This window comes from Syngnathus scovelli, chromosome 15 (genome assembly GCF_024217435.2).
Source record: "Syngnathus scovelli strain Florida chromosome 15, RoL_Ssco_1.2, whole genome shotgun sequence".
Classification (NCBI taxonomy): domain Eukaryota; kingdom Metazoa; phylum Chordata; class Actinopteri; order Syngnathiformes; family Syngnathidae; genus Syngnathus; species Syngnathus scovelli.
The window spans coordinates 8,728,336-8,751,792 of NC_090861.1; the positions used below are offsets into that span (position 1 = coordinate 8,728,336).

At 41.5% G+C, this 23,457-nt stretch overlaps 1 protein-coding gene across 11 annotated transcripts in view; it reads left to right on the forward strand.

The window, feature by feature from the left end:
- LOC125982155 (RNA-binding protein Musashi homolog 2) overlaps positions 1 to 23,457 on the forward strand; it is a 207,076-nt gene that overhangs the window by 97,385 nt on the left and 86,234 nt on the right. For all 11 annotated transcript variants that reach the window (XM_049742436.2, XM_049742437.2, XM_049742443.2 and 8 more), the window contains exon 7: positions 1,999 to 2,047. In XM_049742436.2, the coding sequence (XP_049598393.1) occupies positions 1,999 to 2,047 (49 nt within the window). The remainder of the gene's footprint in view (positions 1 to 1,998; positions 2,048 to 23,457) is intronic.

Sequence of the window (23,457 nt, forward strand, 5' to 3'; positions counted from 1 at the left end):
TTTTAATGTCACAGCATCAAACATTTATATGATATTACGTACTTCCTTTAAAAGATCTCTCTTCAGCTGTCTGCCTTGGGCTCCCAATGAATTCAATAGTATTTGTAGCAGCAGAAATAGTGCAATGTTGACTTATATCAAGGCCGCCTGATTGTTGATGGTGTCGGGCGGTTACATAATTCAAGCAGCCTGTCTGATTTCAACGCAGTGAAATTTAATAGCACTTTCTGTCAGCATCAAGTTGAAAAATAGCATGCAAATCTTTAATGTAGTTGATGAACAGTCTACAATTTCCGATGGAATGTCAAATTTTATCTGGTGTTTAGGAGTGAAAAATGTGTAACTCTTAGTGTATTTTTGTTGTCCTTTTATACCAAGTCATTTTATATTGTCCCATCATATAATTATTAATCATGTGTTTATTTCTCACAGGTAGCTAAACTTTAGTTTGGTCTATCATTATATTTGTTTGTACAGGGTCCGGCAAAATGATCTGACACATTTGTAGGTTTAATAAAATGCAAATAAATTAAAGAAATAAAAACGTTTATTATTTTCTAAAAGTACATATAATGCCATTTTGTTTTGTTTCATTTCAATTTCGTTTAGTTTTCGAATAATGTTATTATGTTTCGTTTCAGTAGCTAACATGAATTGGACCGGTGAGCATCGCGCTTTCATTGTGGAAACGTTTATCAAGAACGAATCTGTAACTGCAACACAACGCGTGTTCCGTTTGCGCTTCAGACTTGGTAGACATGATCCCGTACCTGCTCGAAACACGATCTTGTTATGGGTTACTAACTTCAGAGCCAGTGGATCAGCATTGAAACGAAAATAAACCGGCGGACCTCGCACCGCCAGAACTCCAGAAAATGTGGCAGCGGTAAGACCAAAATAATATTATTCGAAACGAAAATAAAATCAACCAAAACAAAATGGCATATGTAATTTTCGAAAATAATAAAAAACTTTTTTGTTTCTTTAATTCATTTGCATTTTATTAAACCTACAAATGTGTCAGATCATTTTGCCGGTCCCTGTATATTCACCTATAATTGATGTATTAGCCACTTTCCTCAAATGAGAGTTACCTTCACATTTGTTATGAATGTGGTTGGTGAGTTATGGAGAAAATCAGCAGGTTCCACACGCCACGCCAGCATCTTGCCTGGCAACGTCAACATCTGTGCCAAATGTGCAACGAGAGTGTGGCAAGAGCAACGTGCCAGTGCGAGGCTGCCTGGCTGCCAGGGGCTCGTTTTTTATCCAATCAGACAGTTCTGCTTGAGTGAGACCCCTATTCTTGTCTCGTCCCATCTTTTCCCAAAGCCTCCCATGAAAAACACAGACACAGGCTTGTGCGCACGGCATAAAGCCTTGGAGGTACATCGTTACACTTACCTCGAAACCATAACCAGGAAGCCAGCGGTGTATGTGTTTTTTTTCCCTCCCCTGTCTGCCACTGTTCCCAAGCTCTCTGTCCTTTTTATATTCCCCCGAAGACAAAATTACGGAGTGAATGAGCATGCCTCACTGTGTTTTTAAAGCAGTTCTTCAAAGATATAAAAATCACAGGTTGTCTGTGTGAAGGAAAAATGCAGGCTGACTATCTGTGTGTGGCTTTATTGGACATGATGAGGGATGATATTACGGTGGATGCTCCTGCTGCCGCGCCTGCGAGATGACGACGGATGGCCATTTGTCTCACTTTTGCTTAGCGTAATGCATTTATCCGTCTCCTTCCCCAAGAATGGACATTGGTGTTCATCAAACAAATTGTCCAAACAGTTTTCCATTTTCCTCGGCGCTTGTCATTATTGTCATTTTCTGCCACTTTTCACTTCGCCGCGGAATCAGAAGGGGAGACGGGGTTTGGGTGACAATGCCGCAGTTGTTACTGGTCATTTTATCTGATGCTAATTAAATGGAATGAAATGATCATAAGATGACCCAACACACTTACTAAATAAAGGCTTCTTCTCTCTTCTTTTTCAGGTTGATGACGCCATGCTTATGTTTGATAAGACTACAAACAGACATAGAGGTGAGTACGCAGCAAACTAAAAATGCAGTCAGTTTGTGTCCTTTCCTTGTGCAATAACGCAGAACAGTTTCTTTTCACGTGATATTAGATGTCTCATCTGTTGAGCAATGAGAGCGCGTGTGTCAAACTGATCAATACGACGGCACAGTGTTTTCAATGTTCCAGCATTTGCCTGTGCGTATGTGCGCAGGTCGCCGTGTTTGCGTGTTTCGAGATGTGCTTAAAGGGTGTAAGATTGCGAGATGGTGGGTGCTGTGCAGGCAGATAACAGTGTCAGATAACAGCCAGGAGAAGCACTGACTTTATCGCACGCTCATCGGCGCCTTATCTTTAGATGAGGAAACATTTCTCTCTCAAGCAGAGGACTTTCCAAAGACAGGTTTCCTCCTTGCGCCCTAAGCCAGCACTGTGTGTTTAAACCAAACAGCCCACTTAAAGGCTGGATATAACCACTGGTTACCACACATAGGGCTGTCGTTTATCGGGCCACTTCTATTGGCTGTTAGGGGAACTTCAAAGTAACAGCGTGCCTCGCTCTCTTAGTGTGTGTGTGTGTGTGTGTGTGTGTGTGTGTGTGTGTGTGTGTGTGTGTGTGTGTGTGTGCGTGCGTGCGTGCGTGCGTGCGTGCGTGCGTGTGTGCGCGCGTGTGTGTGCGCGTGTGCGCGCGTGCGTGCGTGCGTGCGTGCGTGCGTGCGTGAACAGGAAGTAGTGAACAGCCACTGACAGGTATTTTCGCAAGAGAGGGATGCAGGCTTTTCTGTCACATCAGTCAGTTTTTTTGTTAGCCTGTAACTCTGTCACACTGAACTGGGCCATATTGAGGAAAATATTAGTCCGAAAAAGATTTTTTTTTATAAATATTAACAATGTATTGTGCAGCAAACCTACTGAACTTCCGGTTTAGTGGAAGTTTATATAACAATAGGAGCAGCTTATAGAAATTCTACGTCAAGAATTTAACTTAGCTCCCCCGCAATATTTTATCATAATATCATAATATAACATTATGGACAGTGGAAAGCGTTTGACTTATTGCGAACAGTGAAATCCAGCGATTGATTGTAAAGTGAGTAAAATAACGACGTGCCCTGTGGGACCACGCTTTCTGAGAACCACCCGTAGACTACAGCACACCTGGGACTATTGGCATCCTAGCACCATGCACTTTAAAATGTGGCCTTTTACAATAGAAAGTAGAACATGACCCAGCAATGTTCCTTGCTGTCTTGATGGTGTGCATTTCCAGTACCTCCCACCCGCTCTTTTTCTCCTCTGTGTCTGTGTGAGTATGCTGTGCAGACAAACTCTTTGAGCCTGGTAAACAGTTTCCAAGTGTGGAACATGTGAACTATAGTGGAAGTGATCTATGGCTTTGAGGGGATTTTGATCTGTCATGACAGGACTCAGTGTGGGGTCTTTGAGACGAAGGCGTTTTCTCCCTCTTCTCCTTCTCCCCTGTCTGCGGTATAGGCAGCCTTTAGTGAGAGAGTGAGGACACTCTGGGACTTTGTTGGACATTTGCCTTTGGGCAGCAAAATGCCCTTGAAATGAAGACAATGACGAAGAGAAACCCCTCCTTAGTATTTTTTTTTTTTTTTTTGACGACAACAGCAGTACCGTAAATTCCGGACTATAAACCGTACCGGACTATAAGCCGCACCAGCTAAAATTCAGGGATATTTTAGTTTTTTTTCTTACATAAGCCACACCGGACTATAAGCCGCACGTGCACATGAGTTTTTTACAAAGAAAGACAGGACCCAGAAAGCCGTAAAAATCCATAAATACGCCGCGCCGCCATTTAAGCCTCAGGGTTCAAAGTAACCTTCTGAATAAAATGCATTAAAAGTTCACATTCATTACAACTTGTTTTTGGTGAGCAAAATGTCAGAAGAATTGAATTTAAATGCTGATTGATTGGGTTTTAATACAATTCAGATGGTCCAAACAGCGCCACTGCTTTGTGTAATCTCTGAGTCACATGGCAGAGTAAGAGAAAGGGTTTAGAGCCCTTTGACGCAGGTCACCTCGCGTGCATTCCTACTAAAGCTCATAATAGTCACAAGCAACACAGCCAGAATAAGCAGCAGCCATAGTAGTGTTTCAAAATAGTATTTTTGTTGTTGTTTTTTCTTCAAGATACCGCACAACAGTGGTCCACAGCCTTTTTACGAGTGTATAAAAGTGATCAAGTCATCACAAAAATCACGAAAAAAATCTTATATAAGCCGCACCCGACTATAATTTTCAAAATTTTGGAAAAAAGTCGCGGCTTATAGTCCGGAAATTACAGTATTTATATTGAGTGTGACGATGAGGGAGGAGGCAGGTGCAGTTGGTTTCTTTGCTCACTGGTTCTCTTAATAGCATTCTGATTTTTTGTTCCAGTGGGAATTTGAAAGAGTAGACATTTAGTGCTTTTATCCTGAGACAACAGGTCTCCAAGATGAAACGCATTCAATATTACAGACCCATAAGAATATTTTAATAATTCATCAGTGCCACTGGTGTGACTGTGTAATATTAATGACTCAACTGCTCCATGACCACAAAAGAAAGGGCATTAAATATAAGTATCTTGGTCCACTGACTGTACGGCTAGCTTCCTGCACTCCAAATCAATTTCCCACCTGTGTAGGTTTTTATCCTACAGATTGAGTCATGAAAAAATAATTCCAGCATCTGCTGCAGTATGTAAAAAAAAAAAAAAAAAGATCAGCAATAGCTCATTTCTATCCATCATTGTGCGGATATAAATAACTTCCTACAGTTCACCAATATGTTTTTGTACATATAATTGTAAATACAATGAAGTGTATTTTTTCATGTTATCCTTATCATAACCTTCAATTATGATTAGTCTAAAAACTGTCAGGCCAAAAGAACCTCTGCAAAGGTTGAGGAAAAAAACTGAATTGCGTAAAGTTGAGTTTGTGATGGAGTCAATGTGGGCAGAAGACGAATGATTGACACCTGATTGTTGGAGTGATTTGTGTGCGGAATGGGATAGAGGACAAACGTCACACTCCAATAGTAGCAGCATTGTCCTTCAGACGGTCCCTATGAGGCGGTCCAAGCGAACAAACAAACGAATGCCAGCCATTGTCTATATTTCCCATTTTGTTCTCTTTGACTCACTATCTCCTGCAGTCTTTTTCCTCTCTTTTGGTCCACACCCTGCCCGACTTTAGCACCTCTTCTCTTTCTCCCGTCGTGTCTCCTGCTTAGAGGACAATCGCCATAAGCAAAGCCCCCAACAAAGGCGCGTGTAGAGCACCATCTCCTTGGCATTTAAAGGAGTAGAATACTGCCGATTGTGTTGGAAATTGAACTCTCCAAAGCCGCTCTTGCCTCAGCAGCCGTTCATTGTGGACGACTTCAATGTCTTGGGTGAGCAGCTTGGACCGTCCGGGGGTTGATGCCAAAGGGCAACCATTGTTCCATGTTTTACCGCAGTACCCTCATTGCTCCGCCTATATTCCACCTTCTCTATTCTCCTGAAACTCATTTTGTCGCAAGACGTAAAATAGGGATGTATGGATGGAGCTGACAGAGATGACGTAAATATAAATATGATATGAACAAATGTTTTGGGACTGGACACACATGAGTTGAAAATGGATTTAAATACATGTAAAATAAATTATGTGACTATTAAACAAGATAATGTGACTACTTTTTCTGGCAGTGTTAAAAGACATACATTATATGTAGGCAATGAATTGGTTTAAATCTCTGCAGCAAGATAATCCAATAAAAGCTTGCTAAATGCTGACCTTTTCCTCAAGACCTTGACTTCATTTACTTACTCCAAAGGTGTGAGCTAAAATATTAAACATGACACCTCTGTTTATTTCCACGTTACACCTCCCCCTTTTTTTTTTTTAATTACACCAATAAGAAGAGTGATGAAATCCATGTGTAAGTTTCCTAAATATTGCTGAGTAGAAGTTAGCATGCAGACAGCAGCCATTAGTGTAGCCTTAATTGTGTGATTGATTGTTAGCTAAATTCCTTCTTTGCTTTTAATGATGCAAGTGCCAGTAATGTGCAGCAGATTTGGGGACCAGGATAAACATTTGGATTAGTGTCGTGCATATTAGAAAAAAAAATGTTCCTGGAGAAGAAAAGGATTGATGGCATTGTCTGAGGACTACATTAATTTGTGTATCACACACACACACACACACACACACACACACACACACACACACACACACACACACACACACACACACACACACACACACACACACACACACACACACACACACACACACATATGGGCTGTTTTTCCACCTGGCAGACGAACAGAAGACCGCATGGTGTGTGTCTGTAATCTCTTTACCTGAATTGGCAGAAAAGCTTGCAAGTGCAGCTCCCAGTGTGAAGTTGGCAGGGAGAAGTCAATGTCACACTGAGCGAGCTGCCTTCCAAACAATCCAAAACTGTTTGATGGTGTGTATTTTATAGGGGAGTGCTACTGATCCTGCGTCGGGCTCTAACGGCTTATGGTTTACCAGTAACATTTTGGACAGTTATAGGTCTATTTCCAAAGTCTTGCTTAAGTCACTATGTGACATTTTGATACAATTGAATCTCTACTCCAAACTAGTATCTGGCAATATCAAAGTAATATTTACTCGTTCTTGCCCATTGTGTTATTATACTGTACCATGGCTATTTGACTAAGATTTTTGTCTCTTGCCGCACTGGGTAAAATCGTAATTGCCTTCATTATCTTTCATCTCTATGGCATCTTCAATTCATTATAGCAAGGCTGCCACAGTACGGGTCCAGCAACCCAGGAAGCAGGGTGAACTGTTGTTGTTCCCAGAAAAGCCTTGGCGTTTGACGTCACCACAATGCCTCATCAGCCACCGGTATTAGGGATTGAACATGGCCGACTGAGCAGAGGATGTCTGGCTGCAAAGTGATTGCTGGCTCATTGACTGTGGAGGAGCGGAGGGAAACGGGCCGACTGCGGACAGGGAAAGCATGCTGTGCGAAAAGAAACGGCCAGTCGAAGGAAGAAAGTGGAAAGAAGGCAGAGTGAGACCAAGGAGAAGTATAATGATGTCACAGTGAGGAGAGGAGGAGGAGGATATAAGGAAAAAGGCAAGTGCCTCAATGGGGAGCCTCCCCCCGCTAACTCCACTGGCTGCAAACTGCTGCCGATGGCTTCAAAAGAGCGCCAGGCGATCTCGGCCTCCGCTTCTAGCAATTAGAGATCACTCCAGCGGATGCCTCCTAGCCAGCCTGCAAATCCCTCAAAAAAATACCCCGTGATTACTGCTGCAGGACACAGGCTGTTTACCAAATGGATACTAAGGGAGAGAGAGAGAGAGAGGTTTGATAATGTCTTCTTTTTGTTCAGGCAAGAGACGGAGATGGCTCATTTGAGTTGTAAAGATGGCACAACTTAAGAGATGAATTTCCTCCAAGAGAGAAAGACAAGTTAACCAATTCTCACCCAAGTTGTCGTGCCAGCAAATGGCCGGGCGCTGTTATCATGACAAGAGCACAAAACCAATTTGGAGGGAGCTCAAACGCAGTATCTTTTCACAAGCAAGTCCACAAGGTCCACTTTGATTGTGAATATCCTCCACTGGCAATCTCTTTCTAAACAAACTCAATCCCTGCTGGTTCCACTGGACTTGTCGTGTTTGCAGATGGCCACTGCTCTTTGCTCTGAGTACTGTGTATACGGCTTTGCTGATTCCACGGAGTCTTTTCGATTTGCTCGATTTGGTGCGAGCCTTGACTGACGTGGTGTTCAGGAGAAGCCGTGATCTTTGCACCTTCTCTTGTCAGCTCACTTGGTCTGTGCTGAAATGACTCACCTTCACACAGTCAATGAAGTGTGAATGTCATTTCAATGGCAGAGCTAATGGCACACTATAGATCTAGCTCCACCCGGGGGCTTCCCACTATGGCATAATCACAGCGACACAGGAAATGATGTGTTTCGCCACTCTTAATAACTGCTCCAGCTCATCAGCTTCTGGCCCGTTAGCTTGTAGCGTGTCCGCATTCAGAAACGGCAGACTTGGGATGCTTTCACAATATTGGTCATTTTCTCTGGTCGGAATGACTTGATGGCTTTGCAAACTCTACGGTCCGTTTCGCTCTTGTCACACTCTAAAACCTCACAAAGAAGCTTTGATATACAGACTAGTGAGGAACACAGAAGTATTAAACACAGCACAAAGCCAAAATGGTTTTCTGAATAACTTTTAAAATACGTCTATTTCCTCATAAAACAACCTGCTGCTCCCTTGACTTTATCACCTGTTGTCAACATGCTAACTGCATACATGTGCTTCAATCTGCGAATGATCTGATTCGTTGATGAGCTAGTTGGATCAAGTCAAGCTCAGATCCATTTCTAATCACAACCGTACCATCATCTTGGTATGGTTCCAAACAGTCGTTGATTAGGTCCACTCGTGAGAATTGAACAACTTGACCAAACAAACCAAGAGGGGAAATTGATTTTTGAGTAAATGATGCAAGTGCGAATGCATCTTTAAACGTGTCGTTCCCACTTGCTGCATTGTGTGTATTTTAAGAATCGACTTGTGTATGTCCCCAGCAGTTGGTCTATTATGTGCATCTAGTATGCCACGCCTCATAGTCCGGGAGCGCCCGCTTTTGAATGAGATTTAGCTCTGACCACTGCCCGGGACGGAGGATGGAGGCAGGAGATTGTGGAAGAAAGCCTGGGGTTTTAATCTCTTCCCCATGTTTATCTCACCACCAGGAGACACAAAGCATGTGCCATTAAAAACATCAGCTGCTCCCACTGCTTCGCCACACAGCTGCACCCCAGAAGACATTTGAAGGACAAAATGAAAGCCCAGAAAGGCACATGTGTGTATTGGAGGAGTGATCTGATTTGTGTAGGTGTTAAAAAGCACAATTGATTAGAATTTATGCTATGAATATCTTTATTTTTATCCACGCCACGTACATTCGCAAGCCAAGGAAAAGTAAGCAAATGTCAACATTTTCAGCCGAAGCTGCCAAGAAGAATGGGTCTCTTCAGGAAATGAAAATACCATCTTGAAATTGTCATCATATTGAGAGTGAGCCAGCCTTTGACCTTGTAATACCCACATAGCTTCTCCCTTTGTGACCTGCCGGATGCTTTTAGAAAGTGAAAGCATTGGGGAGGATCTGCTGCTTGCATCATCATTCTCCGAGCACCTAATAGTGGATTTACCAAGGTTAAACCTCCTGTGAGATTGACCTGCAAAATACAAGTTAAGATCGACTGCCCTGGAAAATATGCTCACACACTCAAACATTAAACTCGACTAGTCGCATTGGCTTGGTTGAAATGACAGTCCATGTTGAAAAAGGGCATGATGTGTAAATCAAGACATGTATGCATTATTGTTAATGAAGCGTCTTCTGGTGGTGTAGCCCGTGTTTCGAGAGAGAGAGACCCTTCTCTCAGAATGATGAATAGTTCAGTTCCAACATTGTTAATAGGAACGTGATTTCCTTTGCACCCGTTTGAGTTGTTCAAAATAACTACACGCAAATAGCTAATTTGTCAGGCAGGTGGAATACAGAAAATAAACGGGTCGTTTTCTTTGAAGCAGTTTAGCAATCATGTCAATAAATCCACGCTCCGCTGAAATATAATATTTTCTTAGTGAACGAGCAACGACTTTCACGATCAGTCAAAAGATAAATTGCACATGCACAATCTAATAATCAAAATGGGAATCAAACATCTGTCATTACAAATATGAAATCTGCAGCTCTATTTTGGGATTTCATTTTTGAGTAGACACTAAGTTGGGCTAAATCTAAAGTCAATAGTATTTTGACAGGGCAACTGATCCTCATGATGTTACTGATTGCTGTCAACGTAACGTTCACCTGAATGCGCCCTGAATTTGTGTGTGAGCTCCAAGTGCAACGGTGGTCAGGCTGAAAATTGCAATCACCAGCTGAGCCCCAGCAATCACCTCTCAAAGAGAGATTACATCACCAGTAGTCCAAGCATCTAATCTTAGATTAAAGGGACGAGGGACAGCAATTTCTCCTTTCTTAATTTTTTTTTTTGTTATTCCTTTTTTTTCCCTGCATTGCTCTTCAAACTGGGTGCCTTGCAGAAAGACATCAGTGCAATTGAATCAAGCGGCGTCCCTATTCAAAAGCCGCTTTCGTTCTCCCCTGTCAAGTCATTGGGTGTTTATTGGGCCAACTCTGCCATTGTTGCTCCAACTTGCAGCTGATTGGCATCCCACAGCCCTGCTGTTTTACCACTTAAGTACTTGGAGGATGCTTTATTTTTTTTCCACAATGTTTTTTTTTTTTTTGTAAAGACCAAACAATCATCACACGGCGGGATATATCCTGCCATGTTGTTACAAAAGCTCGACTTGATTTTGTGCTTTTAAGGGAGCGAGGGAGTGACTCACATTGTTAGAAAAAATAATGCAAAAGAGCAAGTCTGAAGCAATAAAAGATTATCATAACCAACGACTCAGGAGGGACGTGATGTCTGTCATCGTGTTCACAGGGGGCCCCGTGTTGGTTTTCCTGTGATTGACATGCAAACATGGCATGACAATCGCGGGGTAGCAACAAAAGACGAAGCAGCCTTTTTGATTTGGTGATCACGAGCAGAGATGTTCCATGTACCCCATGATGTGTGTGCGTGTGCGTGTGCCGCCACTCTGTAATAAGGGTTGCCTAGTCAAGCGTAAGTGTCAGGGTGGAGACGCCTGGTTCATTAGGTACCCTGGCAGGATAATGTATGAACAGAATTCTCAAAGGCGCGCACAGGTAAGAGGAAGAGATGGAGTGAGCAGGAAATAGGCAAGCAGCCATTGTTCTTTGGCTTCTCTTATTTCTCTCGCTATCCTTTGCCTCAGCTACCCCGCTGTCGGTTTGTTCTGGTGTGTGCGCGCCGTCATTGAGGCTCCCAGGTCACATTATGCCCTGTTTTGTGATGCACAGCTCATTGGGTTGATGCTATTAATTCATAAATTAATTTATTTCTGGGTTTATATGATTGAATTTCTTGCATCTCGCGTACGGCTAATTTTGCGACTCTGTTGCTGGATTGACAGGTTGCTAGTCATGGTAAGGTTCCATCTCCCATCAGCGTCACGCAGCAGCACGTTGCTAATTGAGTTGAATGCGTCGCTCGTCTCTCCTCGGTGACTCCATCTGTCGGCATCTTGTCATCAGTTTGTTCGCACTTGACAGCTTCCAAGTCAGCCTTTGTGCGTTTCAGCGAGCGCCTCTGTGGTGCTGTGCTGGGATTTTTTCCTTTTTTTTTTTTTTTTTTTTTTTTTTTTATGGATGTGTCTGTCTTTTATTTTAAAACATGGTGTGCAATACCTCCGCCAAGGGGCTTATATACTGAATGTTGTTTTTGAGGCTGATGATGAATACATTAAGCATTCAGATATATGTTTAACGGACTGATAGGTTTTTAAAAAATATTTGATAATAAAATAACACAGGGATTTTCAACTGGTTTTGTCCAAGGGACCACCATTATAACCAAGAAGCAACTTGGGGACCACTGCTTTGGTGGACTATTATTTTATTTTGCACCGAAGGAGGATAGACCTATACAGGCTATTTATTTGCATCTATATGTCTATTTTGGGAATCTCAGCTACATTTGACATAATTTGGATGGGTAAATGATTCACAAAATTAGCTGGAAAATAAATCAAGTCTGAATAATAAATACAATTTATTTTTAAAAATGTTACAATTCTTTTCCATTTCCAATTTCGTGGTCCACAATTTTGCAATACCGCCACAGACCACTAGAGGGCCGTGGACCACCAGTTGCCAATCTCTGCCGTAACACAATAACAAATCTGAAAATTACAGGCAAAACATTTGACTCTTTTAAAGTACCTTTAGTATTTGAGGAGTCCATACCTTGAAAGAGGCCCGTATCACCCAAATACGGATAACTGGTAATAACTTATTTTCATGGAGAAATAAAAGGTATGAGTACGAGTGCGAATGGTTGTTCGTCTCTGTGTGCCCTGCAATTGGCTGGCAACCGGTCCAGGGTGTCCCCTGCCTACTGCCGGATGACTGCTGGGATAGGCTCCAGCACGAACCGTGACCCCCATGGGGACAAGATGGATGGATGGATGGATGGATGGATGGATGGATGGATGGATGGATGGATGGATGGATGGATGGATGGATATGAATTTAGATTTGGTATTAAACGACAACAAAACATGTGTGGGTAAGTCTAGCAAAAGTGAAAAGAAAATGCCTCAAGGCCTCCATAGAATACGCCCTGGCCAGAACACCCACCATTGTGTGTACACACGAGTGTAGTTCATAGCAAGCCGCAATAAATCTGAATTTGCAAAATGACGGGGGTCAGGGGTGGCGTCTGTCACCGTCACACTGGCTTTTTGGCTGATGCAAACACCTCCCAGCTATCAGAGACCTTGCTATGGCAGCTCATCAATAGTTCATGAGGTTATTTCAGGAATGCATGTGGGGTGATTAATACGCCTTGTGTGCAGTGGCCGTTTTGTGTTTTGCCTTTGGTCTGCACGGAAAGGACAACACAAGATGCAGTGGAAGGCGCACACCATCGTGAAAATACGTGCGCCTGTCATCTTGACTGGCTCATGTTGAAAGAAGGCAAACTTAAAAGACAGCGTGTGATACGTTTGGAGATAGAGCGACGTCAACTTTGGAGACCGTACCTTGATCGCCCGCGTCAGCTTCTCTTTCTCTCCCTTCTCTGGTCTTTTAAGGCCTGTTTACTCAACACTGTTTGGAAGTACCGACATGTTGAAACTGGCATTTTGGCCAATAGTAAGCATGTCAAAGTGAAAGTTTTTCAAACCTGTACAGCCATGCATATGCTGAAAGCATAGATATGTGTGAGGGAGTGAGGCCATACGTACCGTAATTTTCGGACTATAAGTCGCACCGGAGTATAAGTCGCACCAGCCATAAAATGCACAATACAGTGAAAAAAAACATATAAGTCGCACCGGAGTATAAGTCGCACTTTTGGGGTAAATTTATTTGTCAAAATCCAACACCAAGAACAGACCTGAACCAGCAACGACAGGCTAAACGATACGGTATGCTAACATGACATATACACAAACGAGGAGCTGAGAACGGGCCTGAGTAACATTCAGAGTTATTCAAATAAGTATTACATAAATAACACGTTTATCAAACCATCTGTGTCACTCCAATTCATTAAATCCATCGATCGTCCTTTATGTAAACAATGCCGCATATGTGCCACATATGCGCCGCTGACGTCGGACTCGTAAGTTGCATTTCTAATTATTCCACAGACCCATATAACAATATATAAAGTATATTTCAAATAACTATCATATAACAACAATATTATCAAACGATCTGTGTCACTCCTAATCATTAAACCCATCGATCAAATTCCTCGTCCTTTATGTCAACAACGCCACGTGTGCGCCACACAGATCTAGTATACAACTATATTGTAGCGTTAATAAAGTACCAGGAAACACGTGGGTTTGGTAAACGGCTCTTTACTTAACAAAACAAGAGTTCAACGAGCCAACAACTACTGAACTGTAACAATAAAAACATATACAAGTTGCTACACGAAATAAAATATATCAAATAACTACAACATAAATACGTTTTTCAAACCTTGTGTCACTCCAAATGATTAAATCCTTCAAACGTAGGGCCCTTCGTCATCTTCGTCATCCCGTGATAGAATCCTTTGTCCTTATGTAAACAACATCGCGGTTCGTTTATCGCGGTTTCACTATATCATTGATTTTTGAATTTTGAAAATTTGAGAAAAAATTCACATATGTCACTCCTGAGTATAAGTCGCCCCCCCCCCCACCCAAACTATGAAAAAAAAACGCGACTTATAGTCCGAAAATTACGGTACACAGATATCTTTTTCTAAAGGTGGACGAGAGATTCTGTAGGTGAGTTGTAATAGGTGCGCATTGATGTGACTTGCCATGGCAGCGTGTGCTGACTTTGATACAGTCTGCTTTGAGACACAGAGAATCAAGACCGAAGGGCTCGCTTTACTCGTCTGTCAAGCAAACTTTGGTCGTGTAGTGCCTTTAGTATCTTTGAGGAACAATTTTAATGCTTGTGTACGCCAAGCATGCGCTTTCCAAGTCCTTCCGAAGTACAAATGAGCAGGCGCCTTATCAATCCTGTCTTTTCACGCTTTGATCGGAACGGAAATACGTTCGCTCAAGCGGTGTGCTCATTGTATGTGTGGGATTATGCATACATGTGCCAGCCGGCTAACACGTGTGCGCCAGCCTCCTTCCAAAGTGCCACAGGTGATGAGAGGTGGCATCAAACGCACTTGTCGCTCTTCTGGCTTTATCGCCTTCTCTCATCTTTTCCTCGCTTACTCTTTCTCGCTTCTGTCACTTCACACATATCTTCTTATTCACATTTTTCCCCCAATCCCTCTTGTGCGGCTCGCTATTCTCCGTTGTTTTTTATGTTTTCTTTGCCAACCCAATTTCTTCTCCTCACCTTTGTCTTTTTCTGCTCTACCAGGAAAATCACCTTCAAAAAGAAAAGCTGGGTTGTTTTTTTTCCATGTATTTATCACCTTATATTCATCTCCCATTTCTGGAAAGAGAGCAAAAAAGAAATCTGCCTCAAGAATCCATATCACTTGCGCTTCTCCATCCATGAACCTGGCTTAAAACAATCCGACCTCGTCCCCTGAATCAGGAGCGTGGGGACGAGAGCTGCTGTCATTTCTCATGAATTAATCTTACCTGTCACACACTTTGTTCTTTTGTTTCTTGATCGTACTCATTCTTACTCCTTCTCGCCATGCCTTTCCATCTCTCTCAGGTGCTCACATTTCATTTTTCTTCCTACACATGCCACACAGCAGTCCCTTAAGAAATGTCATTTCTGTCTTCTCTTTTTGTTCTGTAATTTCTCCATGTCCCTCCTTTTCACTTGGGAATTCGTTTATCGTCGTCACCCGTTCTTCTGTCCCGGCCCTCTGATCTTTCTCTCTGGTTCTCGCTCTCTCCGTCTTTGTCGCAGACACTCCTCCGCTCCATTTCTCTTTTCTATTTTGTCACACTTTCACATCTGGTCCTCACAGGCTCCTTTTTCGCCTGTCACTTTGGGGCCTTTTCCGAAATGCCACGATAGCATGAATATTAGATCTTGTGCTATAGTCACATTATCATCATTTCAACGAAGGAAATGTGAAAAGTGTTGACATAAATATGTGAACATTTTTGTTTCTCTGACTATTTTTGCCTCGTTGCTTTTTGGGTAATTAAAAAATCTCAGCTGAGTTGAAGGCAGATAACAAATCTGTCCACTGTTTCTGCTCCAATGGTTTTTGGGGGTGGCTCCATGCTATGGATCCCTTTGGGTCTGAGAAAAAAAAAAACCCCAAAGGGATCCATAGCATAGAGCCACCCCCAAAAACTATATATATATATATATATATATATATATATATATATATATATATATATATATATATATATATATACACCGTATTTTCCGGAGTATAAGTTGCACCAGCCATAAAATGCCCCAAAAAGTGAAAAAAACATATAAGTCGCTCCGGAGTATAAGTCGCATTTTGGAGGCAATTTATTCGACAAAATCCCACACCAAAAACAGTCATGAACGAGCAACACCAGGCTAAACAATAGCAACAACAGGCTAAACGATAGGTATGCTAACGTGACAAATACAAACAAAGAGCTGAGAACGGGCCTGACGTAACATATAGAGTGATTAAGGACAACTATTACATGAATAACATGTTTATAAAACCATCGGTGTCACTCCAATTCATTAAATAGCAACAACAGGCTAAACGATAGGTATGCTAACGTGACAAACACAAACAAAGAGCTGAGAACGGGCCAAATAATAATAAATAATAATAATAAATATAAGAGGAGCAAAAATAGAGCAAGTGTACATACAGCAGACAGTGGACTTGGATATGGTGCTTTAAAGTGTTAATTGCTTTATTTGATGTTTTCTCTATTTTTTATGTTTTGAATATGTTCAAGATAAAGATATAAAAGCATGTGAAGTGATCAACTATACTAAAAATAACATGGGAAGTGGTCAACTATACTTGTAAGTAAGTGATGTCTTAATGCTCAAGTAAAAATTTGTGAAATAAAACATATATAAGTCGCTCCTGAGTATAAGTCGCCCCCCCCCCACCCAAACTATGAAAAAAAGCGCGACTTATAGTCCGGAAATTACGGTATATATATATATATATATATATATATATATATATATATATATATATATATATATATATATATATATATATATATATATATTTTTTTTTTTTTTTGTAAATAAATAATAAATACATTTTCAATTGGGTGTCTCAAATGCCTGCTGGACTTGATAACAAAGCCGTTAAACGAATTACAAAGCCGAACGTTTGAGTTAAAGTTAAATGGATTTCATTTGATCTGCTACTGGAAATAGCACACCTGCCCTCCCCACTCCTCAATTAGTCTTAATTGCAAGTGCTGTAATAAAATGGGACAAATTGTATCATGATCAATGTTTCCTGAGCGAGCTGACAATTGTACCCGTGTTTGCTTTTGTTGGCTCGTTTCAATGAATGGGAGGAATGCTAAGTGAACGCGCACCCTCAAGGAGAAAGGGGCTTCTCTCTTCTTGGTCTCGTGCAACGTGATTTATTCATCATGCCACATGTCAGGAGAAGAGATACTCTTATACATGGTACCCCGTGCTCCCACTTGAGATGAATTGGTTTTCATACAGAGTCCAGAGAGTTGAAAAGATATAAATTGAGAAAAGTAAAGATTGGGTAACGTGAGTGGAAATTCCCTTATTTTTCAACAATCCCGCTCTTCCAAGCTGTCAAATTACCTTTTTTTTCTCTGCTGCAGTGAGAGGGGATAATTAATAGGTCCTCTTTGGGTTCTTTTGGGAGTTTTCTGGCCGCCTTCAAAGTGATAATTCTCGCCGGCTGTTGCCTCCGGGGACTGCTCCGTCTTATTAACTTGTCTTTCCAGACAGCAGGGATGGAGAAGAACTGCCAAGTCCTCTTGTGACTTCTCTTGCCCTAAACATGCACTGCTCACAGTGCATGCTTGTGATTGCATGCCAACTCTCCCATCAACTAAGATGAGTACAAGATGAAGATTTTTAAAGTAGACACAATCATGATTATTGGTGTCAGCATGCAGTGACAGTGAAAATATGAATAGAGCTGAGAATCTATTCAGCTGTGGGCACTTTTCATCCTCTGGACAGTTCCCTGTGGATTGAGAATAAAGGTAGTCAGACCATCCTGCAGCTAATAAATATTTTTTATGTGGAGTTTAATGGTCAAATATGAAACCCTAACATAATTAGGTTGCCATGTCAATTTATGCTTCATTTTGAGAACAGGCTGACCCCTCAAGGTGCCTGGATTGATAATTTAAACTGAAACACTGAAGCGGGATTACAAGAAGAAATAAGTCTTGAAAGGTAAATAACTGACTAAAGCTCCAGTTCATCTTTCCCTTGAGATCAATAGTTTCATTGAGGCCATCTCTCAGTTAGCCTGACTAGGTCTTAATCCTTGCTGCACAGGCCACGCCTCTTGTATAAAAATCACATCATGTAACATATTAACATTGTCATAACGTCTTTTTGAATGTTGTAGCCATTGTAGAACACATGTTGGAAAGCATGTCTTTCTTTCGAAACAAGCCCAACAGCTTTGCAGTCTGCTTCCAACAGAAGTGAAGGACTCGATTTGTGCCTCCGGAGCTTATCTGACCATTGGACATAACACGGTGCTGGCTCTCCATCACTCTCCTCTGCTGTAAAAGGATGCCTTCACGCTGCACTGTAGCATTTTCTAAGCTGTTGTCACGGCTGGGGGGCTTGAATGTACACGCAATAGGATTGGCACAGACAAGCAACATGACATATGAGGAGAGAATCAGTCCAGACACCTGAACAAAGAGAAAAGCTTTTTACCATGTTCCAAAGCGAAAATATGGATGGATAAAAGCGTTAATCTTTACGCTCTGGGAAAGTATTTATTAGGATATCATTTCGGGGTTAGGTTTACCACATTAAAAAATATCGATAGGAAATAAACATTTATCCCAGTTGGCCAAATGTCTATCTCACCACCAAAGGGGTTCAGCTTTGATTCTATTTGATATTATTTGTAGTTTGCTTTATAAAGATTTTCTATTACACTCCCCTGAGATATTTTGTAATATGATATTGTGCCAAATACGTACAAAATCGCCTGGCACGCAGGTCAATGTAATACTCCATTAATCAGGAGAGAAGCTGACCACCTTTTTCCATTTGGGACTGTAATCCTATGTTATTTTCAGACTGAAGAGGAGCAATATATAAAAGCAACATCCGTTCACTCAATGCTGAGCCGCCAAAAAAGATGCTCCAAATGAGTGATCATAAATTAGCCGGTGCATATTCATTATGCCAATCTCTGCAGTCTCCTTAGCGTTTAACTGTGCTATCATAAACATCATCATGGCTTCTGTCTCTGGTGGTGATGAAGCCTCTCCACTCTCTCATAGTTTATACAAATATGCAACATTATGAACCTTTAAGTCTGGAAAAAAACGTTAGCTGAGTCGTGAATGTGAACCGAGATTTGTTCTAATCAGCTCAGTTTAGCCTCTTTTTTTTTCATGAAAGTACTTCTTATTCAGCTTGCGTTCAGGTGCCGTGTTATTGTCCCGTCTTTCATGCATCAATAGAGGGATTAGATACATTCTTATTTATAATTGGAGGGCAGGTTAGACAAGGGGATAATTAAAATAGTGTGTGTCGCTACTCCATCTATTTTCTGTCTGTGTCTCTTGGCGGCGTGTTTGTGTGCCCTGCTTTGTCCTCCAAGTTAATGCAGATAATGTGGCACTTAGTGTGGAGAGTAACAAACAGACGCATACACTTGGAAATTGATCAAACAGCGGCATTCCAAAAACGGCAAATAAGGTTTAGATTCAGCCAGTATTATTGAAAACGGTTGATGCTCACGTTGCATAAGGTCATTTAGTGACTTCTTGGATGAATGATTTGTAAGTCGAAGAAACGCCTCCAGCGGTGACAAACTTGGAGTGAATATGGCAAAGTCTTGCAACCGACGAGTAAAGTGTCGAGAAGGGACCCATGTGTCTTTGGATCTGGAGGCCAGCGCTCGTTACAGTGGCTGGTAAAGTCTTGGAGTTCAGCTGACGCCGTCAAAGTGAATTGTGGAGAGCAGTTTTGACAGCAGGGTGAATGTGGGCCTGATTAGGATGGATGATGACAACAGGCGTAGCTCACCAGCACCATTGTATTTGCTTGTGTTTTAGCTGGTGCTAAATTTCACTGCAGTGGATGATGTAAATGAAAATTATTGATGGGTTTGCTGGTTAAATGTTGTTGAAAATGATGTTGCAATATTTCAAAGCTGCTGAAAGCCTTTATTACCCAGCCGTTGCTCGTGTGACAGCGCCAAAGCCTTTCATGAAATGTGTTGCCGTGGTCTGATTTAATGTTTGATCAGAAAAAAAAAAAAACATGCAACCCGTTTAGGGGTTGCTGTTTTTTTTCTGTCTACCACCACTGTTGCTGAAATGCAAGGATAATGCCTCGAATTTCTCCTTACGTCTACTTTTTCTTTCATGTGCATGGAAAATTAATTCGGTGAGTGAAATCTTAATTGGGTTGATTGAAGAAACCTCCTTTGCAGTCTCACAGTCTCCGGATCACAAAATACATTTCAAAGGAAACTTTGGCAAAGAAATATCAATGTATGGAAAAGTCGTTATCCAGAACTTAGCAAATCTCCAAGTTTAGCGACGTGAACTACTGAAGGTTAAACACAGAACAGACAAAGGTTGTTTTCACTGCGCACCCATACTGGGTTAAATCCAGTTTTAATTTCGAACACAACTTGACTCAACAACATGTGATGCTGTCACAGTTTGAACGTGGAAACAATCGGAGACAAATTGTAACTCTTTTTTTTTTTTTTTTTCAGCATCTTAGTTGTTGATCTATTTTCCCATCACAGACAAAATCACGACATGACTCAGTTGCGATTCCTCTGAGTTTTCTTTCTCTGTTGCTCTGAGGAGCAGATGGAACAAGGAGAACACTTCATCCGCAGGGTTTTGTCTCTTTAGCTTCCTCTGGCATAGCCTACTCATCCCGCTGTACTCATTGGAAGATCTGGTTTCTTGCCCATGATCCTCCCTCTTGTCTGGCTTCCAAGCACTGACTCATTCAGTCATCCCCTGTCTTTCATTCATTCTCCTCCTCCCGATTTGGCTACCAAGGAGCTACTGTATGTGGCAATGGCACAAGCATCATTGATATAGCATCTGTTTGGACATGGTGCAGAATCTGTGGCATGTGGATGAGCATCTGGGGGCTTGAACGTGGGGCACATGACATCCCATTGCATACCTTGACATGCCTCGTTCAACTCTCAGTAAGAGCGTGCCCATTTCATTGGCGCGGCCACTTCCGCTCATTCCGATGGCCGCACCAAGATGATTGTACGTCTCTTCCAGCTGAAACATTGCATTAATAATGGACCTATCATATAATCTGACTCCTGGGTAGTAGCAGCAGCAGCAGCAGCAGGGCCACATGTCCATTTTAGACACTCACCCAGAGAGGAAGAGAACATTTTGGCACCATGAATGCATCGGGGAACCCAGACAACCCAATCCAAATCATCGCCACACATCTCTTGTAGATGGCCCAACTTGTCAAAGCTCGTCCAGACATTCTGCCAAGACACTTTCACCCTTGGCAGCAGACAAAATGAGACTTTTTATTCTCCAAAGTGCTCGATTTTCATCGGGTTTTGATGAAGTGGCAATATGTTTATCAGTAAAGCACTTTCTTTATCGTTTTTATGGCAATGTATTTGCTTGCATGCGGTGCTTGTTGAATATCCTCGAGGCAACTGCAGGCAGTACGCCAAAATGACTGTTTGACTGTTAAAAGGTGTTTATTCGATGGACCGGGCAAATTGTTACAGACAGCCAAAAAGGGGGTGGGGGGGGAATATGCCGTTTCTAGCAGCAAATGTTACCTAATGAATCCGACTGTTGATAGAAAGTGGTAATAAAATCTAAATATCCCCCGTGGGTGCTTTCCATCAGTAAACATTTGTGGCTGAATGGCTAAATTAAAGATTATAACTTGTATTTTGTCTCCCTTTTCAACACAAGAAAAGAGACGTTCATTTTCCATGTGATTTTGCATGCAGCAAGCATAAAAAAAAATACTGCTTGGCAGATTTCAGAGTTTTGTCACATCTGGAAAGAGCATCCTGAGTTTTGAATGCATCTTGACGGTTTAAGTATGTAAACGGATCGATGCACACCTGATCTCTGCTCGGAGTGGCAGAGATCAGGTGTGCACAATCATTCTATCCAACTGAAAAGCTTTTTCATCTTTTGAAGCAGACATACTTTTCTGAAAAGGTGCAGGTGCAAGTCTCGTAATTACATGCAGCTTAGCTTTTTCTCTATTACACAGATGTTTTGCAGTAGCAAAGCGCCCTATTTGTGCGCTACATGCTACATGATGGAAATAAATGGTTCTATCATAAAGTTAACCAAAATCATTCCAATTATTATTCCATACTGTTTACTACTGCAGACTAGCTCAGCTCCTCGGAAGCATTCCTCTTAGAGATAAGAATACACAGCTAATAGTGTTCTTTTATTGTCTGCAGGTGTTGCTCCACCTTTTGTGTTCAAATATCTGTTGCTTAATGGGTGATAACACTGGGGCACAGTTCTTCTGTTTGAAAGCTATAGTCCGTTCCTCAAGTTTGAGAGACGAGATACATTTATTTTGTTCACCTAATTTCACCATGATAGAGCTGACGTTCGTGGGTTGCAATAATCATAAAAAGGTTGACAATATGAGTAATTAAATGTTATGCTCCATTGCAACACAAGAGCATGCTCTGTCATCTGTTACGGTTGTGGATTATGTAAAAAGCAAGTTAAAGTAACTGTTGTGTGTTGTACATAATCATTTGATATTGCGCAATCTCAATTGCTGAAACTACTAATAAATTATAGTATCAATTAGACAGGTCTGTATTCGACTTGGATTTTATTTTTCTACTATGCCATTTTCATTTCCATCACCGATGAATACTAACTTAATTACATTTAATGTATAATACGTCAATCATAAAGTAAGTAAAGTTCAATTCCACTAAATGGCAGAATTTAATTTCCAGCTTAATCTTTGCCTATCATTTGTCATTAAGCTTAGTAGCTTTTCTCGCTGGAGTGGAACCAGCAGTTGACCTTGAATTTATTTCTGTCGCTATTTCCGTCATGAAGCCTGCATCACAACACATACAAGTGCACCAATACAAAATAACCAGACCAGGAAGGCAGTATTTAAATTTGTCTGACAGTGAGTTGAGCCAAATGTTATAAAAAGCCAAATGTGATAAAAATGGCGTCATTATTCAGATCCATCAAATAAAAGAACTCATCACACAATAGATTGTCATGTCCCATGTGGTGTCTATCAGCCATTCTTGTTACATGTCAAGTAAAAATAGAAATTTGTAACTGAAGCTATTGGATTCTGCTATTTCCTCAGCGCATATTATTCCTTCAACTTTAGTGCGAAAAATTGGCTGGATTTATACTTTGGGTCCAAGGGCCTAATTCCAATTAAATAGCAAAATCATTTTTTTTAATTGTGTAATTACATGTACATTTGACTTACAATTATGGCAAGAATTACACTGCATGGTTCAAGTGACACAATTCCCTTTTTTTTTTGCTCTCAAGTGGCCCAATTCAGATATGCATGGCAGCGTAAATACAAAAGAAAAAAAAAAGGGCCACAGATATCACAAGACATCTTTGGAGTGCATATTAAACAGTCACACTCTCTCTTAACTTGAGTGATTTATTTTTCCTTCCCAGTGTGCCTGGAACATTGTTGTGACACCATGCCTCCAAGTCTCAAGTGATTGCCTGCTTAGAGCAGCGCCACTCTGTGTCATAAATTAAGAACTGCAACGCACACAATCCCATGCTTAACATGACCGCTGTTTTTGTGACCTCTCTGGATGCCCGGTGGAGACGCTCTTCATGGTCAGCTGTAGGTTCATGGCAATTCTGCAACTGAAGTGTCTTCCAAGCTATTTGGATTGTCTGACCTTTAAGATGATGAAGCGCAGGGAGAATGACCCTACCCGGATTGTTCAAAGCGCATCCTCCAGGTAGTGGGGGTCCAGAGTCACGCTGCCTGCCGGATTGATCCGCCCCTTCGTCAAAGGACAAATACAGGAAGTTTAGCCAGAGGAGAAGGCCGTGCGTCATCTGCTTTTGAAGCTCTCTCCA